The sequence below is a fragment of the Agelaius phoeniceus genome, chromosome 6 (genome assembly GCF_051311805.1).
Source record: "Agelaius phoeniceus isolate bAgePho1 chromosome 6, bAgePho1.hap1, whole genome shotgun sequence".
NCBI classification, from domain to species: Eukaryota; Metazoa; Chordata; class Aves; order Passeriformes; family Icteridae; genus Agelaius; species Agelaius phoeniceus.
In genome coordinates, this window is record NC_135270.1 from 15967587 (window position 1) to 15991159 (window position 23573).

The 23573-nt window shown below is 43.2% G+C and overlaps 1 protein-coding gene across 6 annotated transcripts in view; it reads left to right on the forward strand.

Moving 5' to 3' along the window:
* Nucleotides 1-23573, forward strand: part of LOC129121606 (receptor-type tyrosine-protein phosphatase eta) — a 74375-nt gene that overhangs the window by 35195 nt on the left and 15607 nt on the right. The window contains exons 2-10 of one of the 6 annotated variants that reach the window (XM_054634973.2): nucleotides 11517-11535; nucleotides 12567-12713; nucleotides 13454-13723; nucleotides 14322-14597; nucleotides 17214-17477; nucleotides 18075-18350; nucleotides 19464-19739; nucleotides 20983-21258; nucleotides 22128-22394. In XM_054634973.2, coding sequence (XP_054490948.2) covers nucleotides 11517-11535; nucleotides 12567-12713; nucleotides 13454-13723; nucleotides 14322-14597; nucleotides 17214-17477; nucleotides 18075-18350; nucleotides 19464-19739; nucleotides 20983-21258; nucleotides 22128-22394 — 2071 coding nt within the window. The remainder of the gene's footprint in view (nucleotides 1-11516; nucleotides 11536-12566; nucleotides 12714-13453; nucleotides 13724-14321; nucleotides 14598-17213; nucleotides 17478-18074; nucleotides 18351-19463; nucleotides 19740-20982; nucleotides 21259-22127; nucleotides 22395-23573) is intronic. The other 5 variants (XM_077179906.1, XM_077179909.1, XM_077179908.1 and 2 more) reach the window with 5 other exon arrangements.

The following is a 23573-nucleotide window of genomic DNA, read 5'->3' on the forward strand; positions in this document are numbered from 1 at the left end:
AAAGGAGGAATAAAAAAGCAAGCAGTATCTCCTAGACATGGGAGAGGCTGCTGTGGCCTGTGAAGGATGCACTGCTTTGTTCTGGTATGTAATAGGTCTTATAAATGTTTTATGTTCTATATTCAAACCTGTTCTTCAGGTAGTCACGTTTCTGGCAGCGTTATATAACTCTGGGACATTTTGAATATCTCTGTTAGAGACAGGAGAGGTGCAGAGGAATCACCTTGTGAATCACTCTCTGTTTAACCCTTATTGGAAGGAGGGGAGGAAAGAGCCTGAGGCCATTAGAAGAGCAGTTCAGGGAAGGTGATGTGGAAGCAAAACCACATCAATTAAAAGATACCAAGATAACAAGGTTTTAGCAGCTGGAATGCAATTAACTTCCTCTTCATTCTTATCTTTCTCCCCTACCTGCACATGGGTAACAAAGGTCATTTGTGTTATCTGATACAAGGCTTTGGAACTCAGTACCCTGAGTTCATGTGTAATTTTTTTATTGTGCTAAGATTACAGATATACCAAAATCCCACCAATTGTGGTGCAGAGCAATTAAGGTTTGTGTTTTATATTGCTGCTTTACAATTCTTGCTGTTGGCAAGCAGCAGTTTATAGATATTTACAAATATTATCCCCCTAATCTGAGAGAACTCTGGCTGTTAGATGAGCAAAGACAGTAAATGACTTAGCCTTCTGTGGCATGCACATAAAACAGGATGCAAGGCATGGAGGACTTAGTTTCATCTTTGTCTTAGAGCTGGTTTAATGTGGCTTTAGTATTTGAGAGTGAAGAGGAAGCTTTGCCCCATGTGTTCATCATGAAAATGCAGCACAGTGAACTGAAGGGTTTCCCATGTAACCTTCCCCAAAGCTCTTGCTCCAAGCACAGACATATTTGTGTGGCTTTTCTCTTCAGAGCATGGAATTGTCAGCCTTAAACACACAGATGAGAAACTTGAGAAGCATATTTTTAGCAGATAATTCCAAGTTCTGTTTGTGAACTAGGTGTGTTTTAATACAATACTTGAGCATTTGCATAGCCTTACTGGTTTGTGGATTTTTCGTTTGTTTGATTTGGCTTTGTTTTTGTTTTGAGTAGGAGCCATTGGTTTGGTGTTGGTTTCTTTTTCTTTCTTTTTTTTTTTTTATTTTTTTTTTTTTAATTTTCTGTTTGTTTGGGGTTTTTTTCCAAATAAATAATAGCAGTGAATGTGCTCTAGCTCACTGGCTTTGGATATGTCCTTGTTTCCTCCCTGAATATGACAGAGCACTTATGCTTTAGCTATTGCAAAGTATAAAAAAAATTAAACACCAAACACCAGGCCAGAAAGAAATGTCTGTCTGGAAATCACAAGTTCTTATCCTTCAGGGCTTCCCTGGCATTTTGCAGTGGTGCAAGGAAACTTTTTCTGTAGTTTAGCTCAAGGTTAGAAACCTCTTAGAAAAGCAGTGTTATTTTTTCTCTTTCCCTGTTTGTGGTCTGTTGAGGGCAGAGGAGCTAAAGAGAACACATCTACTGTTTCAAAGACACTGAACATATAATCTGGGTGAAAACAAGCCAAATCTACTCCTGAGACTTTCAGTTTGAGTCAAAGACTAATGAATTGGAGGCAGTGTTAATGTGTTGTTAAAGAGCAGCAAAACTGAAGAGGAAGGATGAGGTGTTGTGATTGGTTATAGTACCTGCTGCTCATCTTTCACTCTGCCATTTCATACAGACACATTAAGAGAGATTAAAGTACCTTGAGGGACATCCCTCCATTTGAATTTCTAACTGTCCCTAACATGCTTGAAAACATAATTAGACTAAAGGGGTTAGTAGCATAGGTAGGAAAAAGAGAAGTACTGAGGAAGCCCTCCCCTACCCCCAGTGTCTTCTGCAGAGTCAGTGCCTGACCAGTATCAGTACTTTTTAATATCTACCTTTTTATTCCTGGCTGTAGTTGAGGCAATAGTTGCTACTACAGACTTAGCCAAAGGGAGAATCTGCCAAAATGCTTGGAAGATGGTACTGCACTTGTTGCTGCCCCTTTCTGCTTTTCTATTAGGGCAACACTATAAGATATTATTGTGTGACACAATTGTTCTTAATGGTGCACTCATACTTTTAATAAAACTTCAAAGTGCATTTAATGTGTTTTCTCAAGGCAGTCTGTGAAACAGGAGGCTGCCTGTATAAAATATACATGGTTGTGTCATCAGAAACAGAACTTGTGTAGAGATTTTTTTCCTTAAAAAAAAAATCTTGTGTGTTTAAAATTTGCAAGAACCATCCTCAAGTGGAGGGGGAATTCCTAATTGAAACAATTTGCTTCATCATTAAACTCACTGGTAGTGGGTCTTCATTTAGTGGTAAAACAAGTTGGGGTAAATTTAATGAATTTTGTCTTGTTTGTCTTGCACTTAATTGCAATTTTAAAAAGTTTTTTTTCAGTAATCTTTTACAAAAATTTGGATTTATCTGCCAAGACCAGGCAATAGAAAGAGACATGCTTTTGTATTCTGGGTTGTAGTACAGGTAGAACAAAATCTGTAACTGGATGGAGATAGCAGAAGCTATGGGAAGCCACATCAGTGGTACTGTTGCTCTGAGCAAAGGATGAGCAACATGTTGGGAAAATTGACTCTTAGCTTTGAAAGCTGTCTAGGTTTGGTTTGGTTTCTTTTTCCAAGTGATACACGAGGCTAAGCAAACACACTGCACAGCGATATAATGTGCTATGTATTTGAAATAAGCATGTTTCCAGACTGGTAATAAATAACATAAACATCTTGCCCTTAAAATAAGAGTTTGAAATGAGCTACTGGCTGTTCGATCTGTACCAGAGCTATGCCAAATACACAGATCAGCAGGAACTCCTTCATGTGTCTTGGAAAGACAGAGAAGCCATGGGTATTATTTTTCTGGAATAAAGAGTTTGCAGCTGTTCAGGCTGCAGTGTCGGTCTGATCCCTGGTTCTGACCCTGCACCATCCAGCCTTTTTCCACCACAGCCAGTGCTCCCAGATGGCCATGAAGTTGACCTTTGAGAGACGTGTCTATTGACTGGTAAATGAGAGAGAGCCCATGTTGTTGTCAGTGAATAACTTCTCATGCAGCCTCAATGTATTCACAGAGACAAGTCTGGCAGTGGGGTAATGGCAGAGCCAATTCTCATTCCTGCTTCTATTCAGCTTCTGTTCAAAGAGGAGGAAAAGAGAGACTCTACCAGAGCCCCAGATGAACTTAGTAGAGCTGTACAATGAGATCTTTTGTTCCCTCCCAGGAGTACTACTACATGTTTTGAACGCTTGCAGTCCATTTGTCTTTTGCTACAGTTTAAATTCATTAAAGGATTAAATGGGCTGAAGATAGCAAGCAAACCTCAAGAGTATCCCTGCAGCCCCATAGTGCTGTGTGTGAAAACAACATATGGGAAAACATTGTTTAATCAAATTGTTTGTGTTAGTGATAATCTAATCCCTGTAGATGAGCCAGATCTGTGGCTTATTTTGGAGCTGGAAAAGGTTTCACATCACATTTTTTGCTGTAAGGCAATTTGCATTTGTTTTGAGGAAGTCAAACTACTTTGCTTTTAGGTCCCATCAAAAATGTATTCAGATTCACTGTAAACCAGTGCAGGTGAGGATGTGATATGTTGTAAATAAGCACTGTGAAGATAGTCTAAGGTCCAGCTAATTTATTGCATGAAATTACTTTCCTTGTGACAGGTTTATGATGTTTGAAGATGCACTGAGCCTGCCCAAGCCATCTTGGCCTGGTGTCATTATCTCCCACTATCAGCACAAGGCGGTGCTGACATCTGCATCCACATTTTACACTCTTAACGTGGTCATCCTTAGCCTTGTGCTTTCCAGAAGGACAACTTATGGGATTTCAGCATATTTCCCTGTTGTTAGTCACTTGGGCTGAAGTTAAATGGTTTTACTGGGGCCTCTAGCGGTCTCACACTGCATGACTGCTCCAAAGCTGCTGTTTGGGAATGGGGAGGGAGGATTGCTTTCCTCCCTCCCTATGGATAGATTTACCCAGCTACAGGGCAAGGGCAGTGCCATACAGAAAATTTATTCGGGTTCTAGTGGAGCATTTCACACGGAGTTAGAACTGAATGTACTGAAGGAGCATAAATGAGTGGAAATAAACAGCAACAGAGCGTGAAGGAGGAGATGAAGGTTAGCCTGAGGAGTCTGTGTTGGGCAGTGGTCACAGGCTGGTTTCTCCCAGCTGCACCACTCACAGATTTTTAGATTAGGAAGTTTTCAGGACCCTGATAAGGACAGAAAGATAGACTGTATTAATAAAAGAATAGAATTAAGGCAGGAAAGAGTGAAACATTCATGTACCAGCATCAATGCTGCCCCTCAAAAAAAGGATTTTCTGTGTAAAGAAAAAGAGTTTTGAGCTCTGTGTGAGTGAGCTTGAAGGCTTTCACAGGCCATGTTTCTCCTGCCACCAGACAGGGTGTCATGGATGAAAAATTTGGTCCTTTTTGTCAGTATAAGTAATCTTTCTTGATGTTGTCTTTGAGCTGTAGTGTAAGTTTTAAAATCCCTTTGCAACTAGTTTTACTTGGAAAACCTCTCAAACCAAATCCAGATCAATGTTATTCTCCTTGTAAAGTATTTTTTAACACTTCCCTGAGGAAAGATTGTGCAGAGTCCAAGGTGTCTGGCACAGCATAGTGAAATATTGTTGTGATAAGAGAAACTTGGGAGTCCTGCTTGCACTCAGCTCAGCAGGTCTGAACTAGGGCTCTGTCAGGAAATGCTGCTCCTTTTTGTGACTGTGCTGCAAAGGCCAGGCAGCTCTGGCTCTGGTGAGCGTTTTCCATGGTGCCTGGGTGGCCAGCCCTGCTGACTTGGCGACACTGAGCGTTGTGTCATTGCCACACCGTTGTTTTTTTTTCTTTCTCCATTTTTTCATTGTATCCTGCTTCTTCCAGGGTGTGCCTAAGTAATGACTCAGAGTGAAAAAATAGTGGTCTTGAGCAGTATGCAGGAATGTGGCTTGTTCACATAAAATAAAGGTTGATGCTTCCTCAGTTTAAAAAATGAAATGACTGGCAGTGTTAACTGGAAGTTCCTCTTTAGAAGAGAAGTGGTTTTTTGCAATTCAAGCACTGCTCTTGCACTTCCATCTCCAGTTCCACCCATGTCACTTTAGTGTCATGGTTTAACCCCAGCTAGCACCCAAGTACCACATCCAAAATAGCCCCACAACAGCTGTTTACTCTGCCCCTGGTGAATCCAGCATGGTATAACATGGAACTTGAGTAGGATAACAGTTTGGGGTTTAGTTGCTGTTTAGTTGTTGTTATGTCTAGTGGTTGTTACACTCCTTGCCATTGTCAAATAAGCACACTGTTCTCTTTATAACCTCCTTCAGCAGGATGGTCTCTGAATTACATGTACAACTTACTGGGTTATGTGAATTATTTAAGCTTGTTGAAACTTTTCAGCCTTTTTTTTGTTGAAGTTTTGTGGTTTCCTCAGTTGGAGGAATGATCCTACTAAACTATGAGGTGGTCTGCAGCACTTAATGCCTGCAATTAATCAGGACCTGGAGGTCCGGGTGAAACAACTGCTACTGGGCTGCACGGAAATATTTTAAACTAAACATTTTAGACTGGAAGTCACTGGAATTAAATCTAATGGTGTTCTCTGGGGTCAGTGGTGAAAGAGCTATCAGTTGCAATGCACTCATGTTTGGGTTTTGGTGTCTGTATTTTTCTCTTTGTATTGGATATGTTGCCCAGAAAACTCCTTGCTCCTAGAGTAGCCATCTGAAAAGCAGACACAAGTAAAACTTAAAAAGAAAAATCAAGGAAAAAAAGAGGAAAAAAGAGGTTGCTCGAGTATGTGTCATCACAAATATCTTTTTGGTGTCTCATCTTGGTTCTTACAAGGCTTTGTCTTCCACGGTATTTTCAGTTCATTGGAGGTGCTGCACAAACTAGAATGTCCTCATATGTTTTCATAAAAAACAGTGGAAAAAAATGATATTTGGCCTCTCTTTGCAGAAAATCTTGCTTCAGGGAAGTCAGAATTTAGAAATGTCAGGGGCAAAATATAAATACATGCAAAGTGGAAATAGTCTTTCCTCTTTCACATAACTGCATAACAGCTGAAAATAGCCTGTGCACTGTCGTGTGTGGCTGTTCCAAGGCTCTGCCCAGCTCCCAGATACAACAGGGTGGCCTAGGAGGGTCTGGCCCCACCCAGTTCATAACACCAGCCCACATTTTTTCTTCGAGTTCTGCATCTCCATCTGGTCCTGTGCAGGCTCATTAGCAGAGCTGCCCATTTAGGGTTAAAAGAAGACTCCAAAAAACATCTTGTAAAAACTTAGTGGTGTTTCTGAAAGTAGAACTTTTTTACTCTAGCATAAACCCACTTACAGCAAACATTCTGTGAAGTGGTGTATTGTGTATGGGCTGTGAGTACCTGCATAAAATACCAGAGGGAAAACAGATGGAATTGACCCTTGCCACAGCATATTTTCCATTTTTCATTGGAAGTGACTGCATCATATTATTGAGAAAATCTGGAGATAATTTGAATGAAAAAAAAAAACAAACAACAAAAACACAGAACTGTTGTGGAATGCAGTTAAAGTGAGTTTAGCAGAGTAAATATACACTAGAAAGGGGGAAAAATGGTAAGCAACCTCAAACTCCAGCACTGAATTCAGAAAGCAATTACTCCTCAATGAAACTATGTCACATAATAAAATGTTATCTTCTGACTTAGTCTCCTGTTGATTATTTCCTGCTTCAAGTAGTAAGGACCTGATACAGGAGGGCTAAGTATCCACAAATGCCACTGGAATTGGTAACTGAGCTGTTATGTTTGCACTCCTTCAGCACACAGGCTTTATTCACATTGTCTTTTTCCTTATTGGACAGTGAGCACAGGGGGAAACACCTGCTTTTCTTGGCTTGGCATATCCTTTGTGTAAATTAAAGGCTGTCTGGAGGCATGCAAGAGGTGTTTGGATGTGGCATTTGGGTGCATGGTTCAGGGGGTGATTGTGCTGGTGCTGCATTGACATTGTACTGGATGACCTTGAAGGTCTCTTCCAGCCTTGATGATGCTGTGTTTTGTAATAGTGCCATGATGTGCACTTGAAGTTTTCTGTTTAATTGTAGGGAAAAGTTTTGCAGTTGAAGATTTATGTCATTTTATTAAAAAATTGGAAAACAGGGCTATTATGTTACCCAAGTATATTTTAACTCATTTTCCAGTATGATATTTTTTCCACCCCAAAACCCACACATTGTCCAGATAAGGCATGTTATCTCAACTAGGTTCATACAGGCTTAAGCACATAGTTCTGTGACCCAATTCAGGTGAACTCATTCTTCTTGCCCAGTGCTGGATGCTTAAAAATTTCATTGATTTGGAAATAATATGGAAATGAACAAGATGGAACAGCCCTGTGATGGGTTTCACAAGACAGAAATGTTTCATCTTTCCAAAGCCCACCTTGTCTTCCTTCAGGACAACACTCTCCAGCAGAAAGGTGTCACTCCCTGCTGATTTAGACTTTGCACTTCCAGGGAAGTGGAAAGATGTCCCCAGGTGGAATAGCAGGCCATGCCTTAAAAATCCTAGCAAATCAACAAGTATTGGAAAGCTGTACCAGTCTGTGGATGCAATACTTGGACAATCCATTTCCATCACTGTGGGGCTTCCTGAGTTGATTTTCACTTACTTTGTGTGACCTTGAGTAAAAGCTTTCTGTGGGAATACTTCCTGAATAAGTCCATGCTAAGTAGGAGATCTCAGAGGTGAGAGAGGGGTCTGTAAGTGGCCAATTTAGTGGATCTTTGCTGGTTAATGTTTGTTGGCTGAGTGGTGGTGGCTGACAGCATCAGCAAAGCCAAGCCTGGAGCCATAAAGCCATCATGATGGCTGTGTGATGATGCTTGTCCCAAAGCTCACAGTTACTCATGTGGGACAACTAACCATAGCTGGACATAGAGGAGGAAAAATGGTGTGAGATCAGGGATACTGCCCAGCGGGGCAGTGATCTTTATTATGCTGCTGCTTTGGTGAAAGGCTGTTGAGAAGCAGTTTGGAGACCACTGTGATAGCTTGGGGGTATTTTCATGGAACTCCAAACCTGGGAGGATGGGTGGGTGGAGACTATGAGATCCGAAGGTACGCACTTGGAAGATCGGCTTTGAGAGGGGTGTGATTAATTCTCTGGCTTTTTGCATCTGAGTCACGAGGCACACAGTGCTGAGCACACCAGAAACAGTAAGCAGCAACCTCAAGTGGTGTTCTTGGAAAGGATTTGTGGTTAAGGGGTTTTTTGGCTAAGATTTTTTGGGTTGCTCACTTTGACTCTTTAGCCATCCTTTGACCTAATGCTTACATGAACCAAACCATGCTGTTTGTTTTGAAAACTGGAGCAGGTAGGTTGGCTGCTGTTGACAAGGGTTTTTCCCCAGAGCAGGAACCCCAGCTTCATTAGAGGGCACAGTTTGGCAGCAGAGCCAAGCTGAGCTGAAGTTCTGCACTGCTGTCTTCACTGTGGCTCTCCCAGTGCATGTGTAGAGCTGGCGTGTTTTAAATCTGGCTCCTGAAAAGATCTTACTCTGAGTTATCAAATATCAATGGGATTTGGTCTTCTCAGTCACCCACTATTTTCCTGTACCATGTCTTAATTCTTCCTGGATAAGATGACTTGTGAGACTAATACTGATTCCTCAGTTAGGCAACCCAGTGTACGCCTGAGGAGGATGGAGCTGAATTCGGGTTGTATCACACACCACCAGCTCCTGGTGAGAGAGAGCACAGAACAGACCTTGTGCAAGTTCAAATGAATTCCTCAGCTCCTCTGGAACCTACAGCCTTTGACTGGGCCATAAGCATGACTGTGTGACACACAAAAGAATTCTTTTGCCATAGCTGATGACAATGATGGGTTTGTGTATACATTTCCCTCCTGTTTTTCAGTTGAAATGGTCAGTATTTGGCATTTTGCTGTCTTTTCTTGGTTAAGGATGTTCCACCCCTACCCAAAGCACCACAAAAATTAAAAAAATTACCCAACTGTATATATGAATAATAGGGATTTGTGTCATTGGGAAAGAAAAGCAAGGATGGCAGGGCTCATGATGTATTTAATGCAAACACAAGGAGAATCAGGTGTTCAGTGCAAATATACTCTGAAATCATAAACAAATGCTTTGTGTAAATTCTAAGTAATAACATCAGGTTGGAGAACAGTTTGGTTCATGGCTGATGTTGAAAAATACAACATGGAATGACTGAGTCAGACAGGCTGATGCTTGGGAATGGGATCATTTGTTTTGTGTAGTTTTTGATTTCAGAAGGAGGCCTGCCTGCTGCCAGTGGGATATGATTTTTTTAAATTTGATTTTGCACATAGGATTCTGGAAAGTCAGAAGGGTATTTCGAGGGAATATTGCAAGGGTGTGATAAGCAAATAGAATGACAGGGTGCAGTTTTTAAATCATGTGACAGGAATTTTAGTGTGACTTTCCTTTTTGAAGTTGTTTGAGCATCCTTAATAAAAGGATGCCCTCTGTCCACATGTGACAGGACAACCGAATTTAAAGCAGCTTGGTCATTATTTACCATTAGATCAGATGCCCATAAAACAGGAATGATGTTCCTTGTTTGAGCTGGCAGGGAAGAAATGGGATGGTAAAAAGGAGGAGTTCAGGGTATTTGCTAGTGGCATACCTGTTTTGCAGCCGTACAATAATACCTGTTGTTCCTGTTGCTCAGGAAGGATGTGTGCCCCTAAACTCATAATTTGTGAAGAAGGAGATAAGAAAGTTTATTTTCAGGCAGTTCTATAGAAGGGAAGGTAACTGAGGGATGATGGGTTGTGAATGATGTCAGGCTCTTGATTCTTTTTCTGTAGGGCTCTAGAAATTGCTGTAGCTTAGTCCTGTGGCGTTTCTTGTTGATTTTGTTCTGCTTGTGAGTTCCCTTTCTTAATAAACATAACATCCTTTTGGCTTTGCTTGTAGATTGCCCTGCATTTCAGGGGATCTCACCTCTTACTATTCAGCAGCTGTTTCCACACAGCTTAGCTCTTCTGCTCTGGACACTGCACGGTAGTGTCTTCCTGCCTTCAGAGTGGCTGTTTCCTTCTTGAGCTTTTCTTCCTCAGACACTTCATGAAGGAATGCAGGAGTATTCTTGACCTGGGTGCAGGCAAATATTTCCTCACTTCCTGAATAGCCTTGCAGTTTGAGCTCTCAAAAGCTCAGGTTGAGGAGGAGCCTCACACTGGGATGTAGGACATCTGCATCCCATGTCATGTCTGTTGTGTGCCATGTTGTCCATAGGGCTGTGCTAGACAAGACCAGGCATTAGGTCTTTGATGCTTGCAAATGGCTTTTTTGCCTAGGAAGGTCACCCCAACTCTTCTTGCTGGCATTGAGACCATCACAGGAATAAGATTTAATGGTATTTTCTGACTGCTTTTTGAGGATGTGTCTGCTTGGACCAGTGACTGGTGCAATGAGCTGGAGCTCCTTGTGGCACCAGCAACATGACGGCTGGGGGAGTGAGTGGTTTGGGATTCCAGCATTGCATTAGGGTGTTGTGAGATAGCTGCTTATTTGAGTTAACTCATGGAATTGCACAAATGGCCAAGAAATTGGATGGGGGTGGAGAAAACAAAATTTCTAAGTGCTTTAGGTAAGACTGCTTCTTGCAGACCTCAGTCTGGGACTTTTACTTCACTCCTTTAAGCAGCATTTTGTGGTGCCACCTGGAGGGACATTGATATGACAATTTATGGGCCAATTCTCACTCCAGCAGCAAGGAAAATGGCTATTTGGAAGTAAAGTACAAAGTCTGAAGGCTAAAAATCATTCTCAAAGCAAAATTCTGCTGTGTTTGTCAGTATTACCAGCAGAGGAGTTTTGGGCTGCAGTTAAATGGCAACTGCTGATAGGGATGTTAGGGATGTGTGCACACATGTAAAGTGGATTTCAGAGCATGTATCAAGTGTTTTGAACTTTGACTACCCTATGTTTCCTTCAGAAAATGGAAAACACTCTTTTGTGAGAAGTAACAAGAAAGTTTATACAGCAAAAGAATGAAAGGAATATTATTAATAAGAAAGACCTAATTGGCATCTGCCATTTTTTTGTGGGACAGTGTTAAGGATACTAACTAAAGCGTGTTTTAACTAAGATCTTATAGGTTTGGTTTATAAATGTATATGTGCAAAATAACCAACTTGTGTTATTCAAACCTTTTTTTTTTTTTTAATGACAAAATAAACTATTTATTTTTAGAATGTGGAAACTAACATTTTACCAGCATGCTTAGATTTTTTTTCTACCAGTTTGATGTATTTTTTGGTGTTATTTTATGTCAGTAGAAGTTTGTGTATGTCTTTTGCAAATTGAAAAATCTGAAGTTTTTAAAACAGATTTCTTCCTCCCTCATGTTAATTAAACCACTCCTTATTTTATTTGAGCTTCCAGTGGTTTTAATTTCTGTTATTTGTTTTTGTTTTCCAGGTCAGATGTACAGTTGCTTGTAAGTATTATTCTGTTCCTTGCTCTTTTTTTCTTAAATATAACTCTCCTTATCGTAGTTGGCTTTAAGAAAGATCAAGCAGTATCAGCAAAGTATTTAAAAAGAAAGCTTCCTAGACGGAATTTTTAGAAATAGCAATTAAAAATATATACTCAGTTATTTTAGTGACTGTAATACCTACAATGCATTTAAAGATATTTAAAAATATAAATCTGTATTAAAATCCCTTTGCTCTTAAGTTTGTAGAGAGTTCTGGTAAAATCAAGTGCAGGTGTAATGTGCTTAGAAAGGTGGGAAAATACACTTAAAGGCAATAAAAACCAAACAAACCCCAAAAACAAAAGACACAAAAAGTGATGCCTATTAAAGAATTTCTGAAGTGAAATTCAGTTTAGAAATGCTGTTCTGGCCAAGATAACATGTTTTCATGTGGCAGAAATTTCTGAAAATGTGTGCAAATAAATTCTACCTTGATACGGAACATCAGATTTAAATGAGTTAGCCTTTAAATTTTAGGGTCTGAATCAACACTTTCTCTGCTTTGGCCTGCAAAATTGATGTAAAATTTCTGCCTCTAATATAGAGCCATGTCTGTTCCTTACTGGTGGGAACACATTGTAGGAATATGAGAGGGGAAAAGGGGAATATGCTTAGGGGGGAGAGACAAAATTGCTATGCCAGGTTAAACAAAATTTCTGATAATACATGAAGAAAACACAAACATGTAGTGTGGCTGCCAGTTATTTTAACTGCTTTCAAACAAAACTGTACTGAAAAGAGAGGTCATAGTAGCTTTCATCCAAACCATGTGTAGAGTCAGTGGATGGCTGAAATAATGTGGCAGTCACTTGAATCTAGTTCAAATAATCTCGCAGAAATTAAGAGGTAAAACCAGGAAATGTGCAGTGAGATTTTTGTAGAACTGGGAAAACAGAAGTGACTGTGGGTCTGTGCATGATATCTGTAACTGACTGTATTTCTGCAAATGGGAAGTTCAGAAGTATTGTAAAGACAGTTTTTTGTTCTTTCAGGCACTGAGGATTGCAGCTCAAAAAATGCAACTGCAGAACCAGCAACCAGTAGTAATGATGATTTATCAGTGAACTCTGCAAGTGGGAACAGAACCTCTGCAGGTGAAAGAGTGGTTGGGGCTGCATCACTATCTGATGAGATGAGAGGTGATCTAAGCACTGTAACACGTTTGTGGTTTGGAATGTGACTTTGGGGTGTTTTGCACTTCTATATCATGATTACACTAGTTCAGCATTGCAGGGGCATGAATCCAACTGCTTTACTGCAGTAGAGAATGAGGCCAAGAAATGCATCTGCACACCTGACTGGGAGTGCAGTTTCATGCTGTGATTGCAGCATGGCCTTGGAATAGTTTTATCCATGTTAGACTCAGTCTCCCTTCCCTGCTTGTTATGGCTTTTTAGGTTACAGGTTAATAGTTCAACTCACTGTGACACAGAGGTTTGAAATGCATAAGTGATGGGGTAGAGCTGAAGTCCTCTGCCTAGTAGAGAACATTCTGTCCTATCACATATGTACAGGACAGGTGTGGGAATCTTTCAGCTAGAAAGGCTCCTCTCTGGAATATCCAGTTAAGGAAAGAAATGACAGCGTGTTGTGTGTCCCAGTCTTTGTCAGCACACTGCATAAAGCTCACAGCTGAGGCAGCACAGAAATCACTGCTGCACCTAGACAGCTTTACTGCTAGAGGTGAAGTCAAGCTTGAGGAGTTGCAGTAGACAGCAGAGCTTGCAAGTGTGTCTTGCAGTAGAGACAGGTGGCTTGATTGTTTTCCTGGCTGATTTCTGTTTTACAGAGACTGGATATGGCAGGGAGGAGAGCACTGTATGTGTTTGTTTGTCAGCAAATATTCTTGTAAGTTTAAAGTTTTATTCTCTTTTCATAGGATCCAGCCTGATTTATAACCTCACAGCAGAATACATTGGTGTGAATTCTGTCACCTTAAAATGGATGGTGGAAAACAGTGGTTCTGAAAAATACACATACAGGATAGAGGTTGTAAATTGTAGAAATGCTACACTGGTGAAGAACGTGACATCCAATGAAAACAGAGCAGAAATTACTGACTTAATACCTGGGACACTGTACAACTTCACAGTATTTGCTGTAGCAGCTAATGATGAGACAGAAGGAGACACCATAGACCTGTATACAAGTAAGTCACAAGGTTTTGCATCCCTATTGCTGATGGTCTGTGCTTTGCTGTGCAGGACAGGGCTCTGCCCACCTGCCTGAGGTTGTAACTTAATAGCAGCCTTACCTGGGCCAGATGCTAAGAATGAGTGGTTCACGTATAGAAGAAACATAGCCTTGATTTATTTATTTACTTAGTAAACACCAAACTCCCTGTAACCCCCCCACCATAAACCAAAGAATCCTCCACAACAACAACTAAACCAAAAACCAACCAATAAACCAAACTGAAATTGCCTGCATTGCCAAGCATACCCATTCCTTTCCTGTCCACCTCTCTGGATTCCCTGGGAGCTCTGCTTCCATGATGACCAAAGCTTCTCCTTTGGAGTGTCAAAGGGAGGTAAATGCCACTCAGCATGGCTTGTCCTCAGTTCTCTCTTCAGCTGCCCAGTGGTGCAACAGCCTCCAGGAATGCCTGGTGATGTTGGGGTGCTCCTACACTCTGGAGCATGAGTGGTGTGAGGGAAGTGAAGCCCTGGTGTGGCTGTGTTCCTTGTTTCCATGTCTGTGAGCAGCTGTTCTTGCAGGTTAACAAGTTGTTGCTTTGCCTTCCCCAGGGCCCAGCCGGGTTCTCGATCTCAAGGCAGAATCCATTGGTGTGAATTCTGTCACCTTAAAATGGGCGGTGAATGACAGCGCTGCTGACACCTACACGTACAGGATAGAGGTTGTCAATGGTACCAATGATACACCTGTGAAGAACGTGACATCCAAGGGAAACAAAGCAGAAATTACTGGGTTAATCCCTGGGACACCGTACAACTTCACAGTATTTGCTGTAGCAGCTGATCATGAGACAGAAGGAGAGGGAAGTCCCATAGACCTGTATACAAGTAAGTCACAAGGTTTTGCATCCCTACTGCTAGTGGTCTGTGCTTTGCTGTGCAGGACAGAGCTCTACCCACCTGCCTGAGGTTGTAACTTAATAGGTGCCTTACCTGGGCCAGGTAATAATAGGAGCCTTTAATAGGAGCCTTACCTGCTTAAAATGGGTGGTTCATGTATAGAAGAAGCATAACCTTGGTTCACAGCATCTGCTGTAGCAGCTGATAATGAGACAGAAGGAGAAGGAAGGTCCACAGACCTGTATACAAGTAAGGAAATGGTGGACAGCTCAGAGCTCTTCCTAACTGCTTGAGGGCTAAAGTGTAAAGTTGTTTTGTGTATAGATCTGATGTCTTATTACTGTAGCCTAGTTTGGAATGTCTAGTAAGCAGTGTGCTTCTTTAGCTGTTGAAGAAATACATACTTGGTTTTAAAAAGAAAATCCAGGCAAACATAATCCACCCTGCTTCCTTTCTATCTTTGTCCTCATGTCTCTTCATGTGGGAGATAATTTCTTGTCACAAATAGTGGGCCAGCTAGGAAGGATGCCCTCCTAGAGTTGGTGTTTTTTAATAGAGTTAGATTCATGGGACATGGTAGGTTGCTGACTTGGCTATGGTGATCATTAAATGACTAAGTTTCAAATTTACAGTGTAATGAATAAAAAGAAACAGTAGAGTTGCTCTCCTGGAGTCCAGGAAAGTTTAAGCTGTTCAGGGTACTACTTAGCAGCCTACCTTGGGAATCTGCTTTTGAGGGATTAGGAATCCACGTGTGCTGTTCAGTTTTTAAAAACCACTTTTTAGAAGCACAGGAACAGGCAATTTGACTATGTCAAAAGTCAAGTAATAGGGGCAGAAAACCAGCTTTGGTGAACAAGGAACTCCTGGTGGAGCTCCAGAGGGTGAAGAAATTGGATGAGCTCTGAAAGTGAAGTCAGGCCTCTCAGGAGATTACAGAGCTGTGGTTTGTCTATGCATGAAGAAGACACCAGGGCCAGAGCTCAGTTACAGCTGAAACTGGCCAGTGCTCTTTCAGATAACAAGAAAAGCTTTTTGAAGTACATTAATAGCAAGGGGGAGGTCTAAAGAAAGTATTGGACTGATCCTTGTTGAAGATGGTCACCTGCCTAATAGGGATGAAGGAGAAGCAGAGGCGTTCACTGTGTGTTTTGCCTCAGATTTTGGTGATACTGATAGACCTTGGTGTGCCCAATCCCCAGAGCTGGAGGCCATGAGACCTGGGACAGTGGCTTTCCCCTTGTGGACACTGGAACTGTGAGGGACCACCTGTATCAGCTGAATGTTCACAAGTCCATGGGGCCTGTTGGGATTCATCCCCGAGTGCAGAAAGATCTCACTGGTGTTACAGCAGGAACCCTCTCCATCAGCTACCAAAGGCCTTGGGAGCCCGGGGAGGTCTCTGCCAGCCACTGCTACTCCTATTTATCAGGAGGGTGGGAGGAAAGACACAGGAACCTACAGGCATGCAGTCATCAGGTGCCATCGACATGGGTCACAAAGGGAAAGTCCCATTTAATTAATTTCATCTTTTGACCTTACCTGTGTGGTAAAGTCACCCACCTAGAGGGGAAGGGAAGGTGGTGAATTTAGTTTTTCTGCATTTTACTGAGTTTTTTTGCTTCTGTCACTCACAGCATCCTTCTGGACAAGTTGTCCAGCTGTGGGATGAGAGGATTCATGGTGTGTTGGGTGTGGAGCTGACTGCAGGGCAGGGTTCCAGTGAATGGGGCTGTGTCTGGCTGAGGACAGCACTGGACAGCCACCAGTGCTGTCCTCAGGGCTCAGTCCTAGGGCTGCTCAACATATTTATCAAAGGTGTGGATGCAGGAGTTGAATGCATACTGGGTGTGGTTCTAGGCCCTGCAATTGAAGAAGGATGTGAAGGTCCTTGAATGCCTGTAGAGGAGGGCAAGAAAGCTGGTACAAGGGCTGGAGTGCCTGTCTTGTAAGGAGCAGCTGAGGGCTTTGAGCTTATCTAGTTTGGACAAAAGGAGGCTGAGGGGTGACTTCATTGTTCTCCTCAGCTTCCTGAGGAGGGGAAATGCAAAGGGAGAAGCTGATCTCTATTCTCTGGTTTCCAGGGGTATGATGAGTGGGAATAGTTCAAAGCTGCCTCAGGGAAGGTTTAGGCTTGACATTAGGAAGCCTTGCTTTACTGACAGAGGGTATTGCTTTACTGACACTGGAATAGGCTTCCTAGAGAGGTGGTCAGTGCCCCAAGCCCTTCTGTGTTTGAGACATTTGGACAATACGGTCAGTAATACCTTTTAACTTTTGGTGAGGCATGGGGTGGTCAGGTAGTTGGATGAGTTGGATGAGAGTAGTTATAGGTCTCTTCTAAGTAAATATTCCATTCCTCTCTATCACTTTCCTGCCCACCTCTGGATTCCCAAGGGAAGCCTTAGGAGTTCAATCACTGAAATGGCCTGTGCTTATGTTTTGGGGTGGCAAAGGGTGATTAATGCCTCTCAGAATGATTTGTCTTCAGTTCTCTTTTAGCTGCCCAGTGAAGCCCTGGTGTGGCTGTGTTTCTTGCATCTTGTTAATGTCTGTGAGCAGCTGTTCTTGCAGATTGACAGGTTGTTGTCTTGCCTTTCACAGAGCCCAGCCAAGTTCTTGATCTCGAGGCAGAATCCATTGGTGTCACTTCTGTCACCTTAAAATGGGCGGTGAATGACAGCGCTGCTGAAACCTACATGTACAGGATAGAGGTTGTCAATGGAGCAATTGTGAAGAACATGACATCCAATGAAACCAAAGCAGAAGTTACTGGGTTAATCCCTGGGACACTGTACAACTTCACAGTATTTGCTGTAGGAGCTAATAATGAGACAGGAGAGGGAAGTCCCATAGACCTGTACACAAGTAAGTCACAGTTTTTTGCATCCCTATTGCTGATGGTCTGTGCTTTGCTGTGCAGGACTGGGCTCTGCCCACCTGCCTGAGGTTGTAACTTAATAGCAGCCTTACCTGGGCCAGATGCTAAGAATGAGTGGTTCACGTATAGAAGAAACATAGCCTTGATTTATTTATTTACTTAGTAAACACCAAACTCCCTGTAACGCCCCCCCCATAAACCAAAGAATCCTCCACAATAACAACTAAACCAAAAACCAACCAATAAACCAAACTGAAATTGCCTGCATTGCCAACCATACCCATCCCTTTCCTGTCCACCTCTCTGGATTCCCTGGAGCTCTGCTTCAATGATGACCAAAGCTTCTCCTTTGGAGTGTCAAAGGGAGGTAAATGCCACTCAGCATGGCTTGTCCTCAGTTCTCTCTTCAGCTGCCCAGTGGTGCCACAGCCTCCAGGAATGCCTGGTGATGTTGGGGTGCTCCTGCTCTCTGGAGCATGAGTGGTGTGAGGGAAGTGAAGCCCTGGTGTGGCTGTGTTCCTTGTTTCCATGTCTGTGAGCAGCTGTTCTTGCAGGTTAACAAGTTGTTGCTTTGCCTTCCCCAGGGCCCAGCCGGGTTCTCGATCTCGAGGCAGAATCCATTGGTGTGAATTCTGTCACCTTAAAATGGGCGGTGAATGACAGCGCTGCTGACACCTACACGTACAGGATAGAGGTTGTCAATGGTACCAGTGATACACCTGTGAAGAACGTGACATCCAATCAAAACAAAGCAAAAATTACTGAGTTAATCCCTGGGACACTGTACAACTTCACAGTATTTGCTGTAGCAGCTGATAATGAGACAGAAGGAGAAGGAGTGTCCAGAAATCTGTATACAAGTAAGGAAATGGTGCCTCCAATTGCAAGTAACTGTGCTGTTTGTACCAAATTGCTCTGCTTTCTTACTTTGGGTTTCCAGCTTTGTCCTGTTTCTTGTTGTGACATTGCTTTTCTGCTCCAGCTGTGTGCGCACATGAATGCAGCGATCTTTGCAAAAGGACTGAAATTGTCTCTGTGTTTGCATGTGCCACCTGTAAATTGGTTATGTCATCAGCATGTCTGCTCAAGACTGTGTAGAGATCCAGCTGCTACCACAGCATGACTTTTCCTAGACATTTGAGGGCTGAATAGACCCCTCACAACACCTCTGGGAGTGGGTTGCCACAGCTCGTACCAAAAGATGTGATGTGCAGGCATGTGGTGCCATGGTCACAGGCTTTTTTTCCTTAAAAATTGTTTTGAGCTCTTTGCAGAGTCTGGGGCCTGAGTTTCCTGTGGGATGTGACAGACTCACTTCCTTGGGTTGCATTATCAAGTGTGGTGCCAATCTTGTTGACTTTTTTGCCAGGGCACCTTTTTCCCAGACTAGATAGATGGGATAGGAGTAGACACTACTGTTGTGTGCAGCTCAGAAATGCAAAGAGAACAGGCAATGTCCCTACAAAGCAATTTAGAGGAGTGTGTCCTGGAGCTGCTACTGAGTCTGTAAACTTGTCTAAGCGGCCTGAAGTGAGTTTTATCTGTCTAGAATTGGTGCTGAGTCAGGCTTGCAGACACAGCTCCCTAAGGTATGTCAGCTGTTGGGCCTGTTCAAGCAGCCCATTTCTTTTTCCTGGTATTGAGGAGAATTTAGGCTGAAGGTCTCAAATTGAGACTCATGGGCACAATTTTGAGTTACCAGATTAAGATTAGCTTGGACTGTTTCCTTCCCTGATTTCCATCTGTTTCTCTGTCTGGAAAAGCACTGTGGAAACAAGTGATTGTTGTTGATGAAATGAAATAGAATATCCCCCAAAGCTCCTATGACCTTTCCAGAGATGCCTCAGTATGAATGCCTGAAATAGGGAAGTGAAGCTTGGCACCAAGTGATGCTCATTCTGTGTGGAATAGGGAAATGTGGCTGTGGCTCTTTATTTCTTTTTTTTGATGGGTTGTTGCTTTGCCTTCCCCAGGGCCCAGCCGGGTTCTTGATCCCAAGGCAGAATCCATTGGTGTGAATTCTGTCACCTTAAAATGGGCGGTGAATGACAGCGCTGCTGACACCTACACGTACAGGATAGAGGTTGTCAATGGTACCAATGATACACCTGTGAAGAACGTGACATCCAAGGGAAACAAAGCAGAAATTACTGGGTTAATCCCTGGGACACCGTACAACTTCACAGTATTTGCTGTAGCAGCTGATAATGAGACAGAAGGAGAAGGAGTGCCCATATTCCTGTATACAAGTAAGTCACATTTTCCTGCATTGCTCTTGCTGGTGGTCTGTGCTTTGCTGTGCAGCATGAGGCTCTGCCCACCCCACCCACCCAAGGGTTGTAATTTAAGACTGTTGCAGTCAGAGGTGATGATTCCATCCTGGAGCTGGAGATGGCCAATCTCCAAGTTAGAGATGGATGTTAGTATAAAAGAAGAATTGCCCTGGTAGAAAGCTATTGGTAAAGCTTGCTTTCAGCAAGGAGAAGAGACTTTTCCCTGAGCACTGGTCTCTTGCAAATTTGTGAAAGGGGCATTTGCATTTGTTACCTAGAGTATGGGGGCCTGAGATTCTCATTTTAAGGGGCTCCCACAAAGAACATTTAATGCTGGGTTAGCTTGTGTGATTTGGGGGCCTATAGCTGCCATCGTGGTGCAGCCAGGAGAGAGATTCAGGCAGTGCTAGATCAGGAGAACTCCTTTGGCCATCCAGTTCCTTGCCATGTTGAGTATTAAAAGTCTTGACATGTGGTGTTGGATGGACCATTTTGGAGCTGGCTTCCAAGGCAGTAGCCCAGCCTGATATTTCCACGCAGTGCATTTGAAGGAAAATGGATTAATGTTCTTGTCATTTGTCTTTTCCTAAAATGTGCCTGCATGTATGATCCTAGATGACCAGTCAATGCCCCAAAGTCTCCCCTGTGCTGTCTGTCTGTAATGGCTAATTGCCCTCTTTTAAAGATGCAGAAAGAATAGGAGACAGATGCTGAAAAAATAGGTGGCTGGAGACAGAGTCTCCAGAGGGTCGGGAGGTGGTTTCTCTTCTATGGGAGTGAAGTGCAGGGCATGAGGATTGGAGTAGAGTGTCTGGTTCATCACTGCTAATCCTCCTCTAGTGATATTTCATCTTCCTTGTATTTTGCTGAACAGAGTTGCACCACTGGCATCTTTCCCCTCTACTGTTCTCTCCTTAATGACTAACTTTTTGCCAGGTGAAACCCTGCAAGTGGTAGCACTGGGCATGACTGTGGCCCTCTTGTCTTTGCCTGTCAAAGGAAAATGAGTCATGCTTGAGATGGCTCATTCTCAATTTCCTGCTACCCAGCTGTTAATGCCAAAGCCTCCAGGAATGCCTGGTGATGTTGGGGTGCTCCTGCTCTCTGGAGCATGAGTGGTGTGAGGGAAGTGAAGCCCTGGTGTGGCTGTGTTCCTTGTTTCCATGTCTGTGAGCAGCTGTTCTTGCAGGTTAACAAGTTGTTGCTTTGCCTTCCCCAGGGCCCAGCCGGGTTCTTGATCTCAAGGCAGAATCCATTGGTGTGAATTCTGTCACCTTAAAATGGGTGGTGAATGACAGCGCTGCTGACACCTACACGTACAGGATAGAGGTTGTCAATGGTACCAGTGATACACCTGTGAAGAACGTGACATCCAATGGAACCAAAGCAGAAATTACTGGGTTAATCCCTGGGACACCATACAACTTCACAGTATTTGCTGTAGCAGCTGATCATGAGACAGAAGGAGAGGGAAGTCCCATATTCCTGTATACAAGTAAGTCACATTTTCCTGCATTGCTGTTGCTGTCTGTGTTTTGCTGTGCTGGATAGGCCCCTGCCCACCTGTACATGGCCTGAAATTTAAAGGCTGCTGGCAGAGTTGCTGTGCTTTGCCTGCCTGCAGTCAGAGATGTTTGTGTGAAAGAGACATAGCCTTCTTTAAAAAGGCAAAGTAAAACAAACACCTCTAAAACAATGATTGTTAAATTTGGTTACCAAGAACTGTGTCACAGTGGACTCTTCCCAAGAACATTCTCTCTGGCCTCGGATTTTTGTGGGTGCATTTGTTGCCTTCACTTCTTGGAGGATTGGGGCCTCAGAACATTCTTTTAAGGGCTCCCATATAGAGATACTGTGATCTGGGGCCCTGTGGCTGGAGCAGAATGAACTGTAGATAACACTGGCTCAGGACGACATTCATGGCACGACCTAGGCAAGCTGCTCCTTTGCCACCATTCATCACCTCTGTTCCTCTTTCAGTGATATTTGGAGTTCCTTACCTTTTGCTGTACACAGATAGACCACCATCTCCTTTCTTCAGACCACTCCCCCCTTGTATCTCTCCTGACCAACATCTCTGAATTTCTGACCAAAATCCTGGAGCTGTGACATTGTAATGATGTATTCTGCTTTAGAGTGTCAAAGGGAGATGAATGCCACTCGAGGTTACATTCCATCAATTCTGTCCTAGCTGTCCACTGGTGCAGCAGACTCCAGGAATGCCTGGTGATGTTGGGTGCTCCTACACTCTGCAGCATGAGTGGTGTGAGGGAAGTGAAGCCCTGGTGTGGCTGTGTTCCTTGTTTCCATGTCTGTGAGCAGCTGTTCTTGCAGGTTAACAAGTTGTTGCTTTGCCTTCCCCAGGGCCCAGCCGGGTTCTCGATCTCGAGGCAGAATCCATTGGTGTGAATTCTGTCACCTTAAAATGGGCGGTGAATGACAGCGCTGCTGACACCTACACGTACAGGATAGAGGTTGTCAATGGTACATTTGTGAAGAACGTGACATCCAATGGAACCAAAGCAGAAGTTACTGGGTTAATCCCTGGGACACTGTACAACTTCACAGTATTTGCTGTAGCAGCTGATCATGCTACAGAAGGAGAAGGAGTGTCCATAGACCGGTACACGTGTAAGTCATGGTTTCTCACATCCCTGTTCCCGGTAGCCTGTGCTTTGCTGTGGGGCACAGGGCTCTGCCCACCTGCCAGGGGTTTTACATACAATGTTATGTTAGGCAGTAGTGCTGCACACAACCTACCTGGACTCAGCAATGGCAATGTGCGGGAGGGGGATCGTTGCAGGGGGTTTTGTTGCCCTCTGTTTCCTCTGGGTGAAGCCCTCAGGTTCTCATTTGGAAGGCCTCCCAGAGAGTGTGCATCATGCCTGGGGAACTTCCCCCTTTGGAGAGCCCGTGGATGCAGCTGGTCTTGGGCAGCAGAGAATGGTGTGGCTGTCAGCCCTGCTGCTTTGCTCAGCCCATCAGCAGACAGGAGAAGCCTGAGTTACTTCTGCATTCCTCATGTTAGGCATTGTGACTTTTCGTCCTTGTCGTGATCATGTGCTGCCTTCTCCTTTCCTTTGTTTTACCCCCTTTTGACTGAGGTGAAATGAATCTGCTCAGAGCTCCTGACTGGCTTTTCCAAAGGGGTTCTGGGATGAACTTGGAGAGTTGCTGGTACTCTAAAAGTGCTGCTTGGCTGAGTTTCTGGAGTATTCTCATGACTTTCACAGAGCCCAGCATTTTTTTCCTTAGCGGGGTAGAGTATGCTGGCCTCTGACTTTTCCCATGGAGCACTGATGATACTTCATCCAACTGTTCCTACAGATAGAGGTCAAAAGTCATGACTCCTCTAGAAACCAGGCATCCATTGTCACCAAGTGTCAGAGGTGTTCCAGGGCTTGTCTGTAATCTCCTATAATCTCACCGTTTTTGTAGGAGTAGCCGACAGTGTGACTGAAGAAAAATAAATATTTATAAATTGCAGTAGAAGTAAGCCCCAGTCACTCACATCTATTTTTACTAAATCTGTTTCTTCTGGTACGCAATTGTGCTTCTCCTTAGTTTCTTAAAATAATACCGCTTCTAACAACAAAATAATTTAGTAGATGAGTCTATAACCCCTGTATTTGAAAGTACCAAATACTTCCTTACCAAGAGAGGCAATAAATTTGGTGTGTATTGTAATTGTAGATTTATAAGTGCTTTGGTCCTGAAGCCCAAGTTTTACAAGATGTTTAGTTAGGGGAACCTTTCTTCTCAGTCTTCCTGCTACTTTACTCTTTAAGTATCTTTCTGTATCAGGTCATA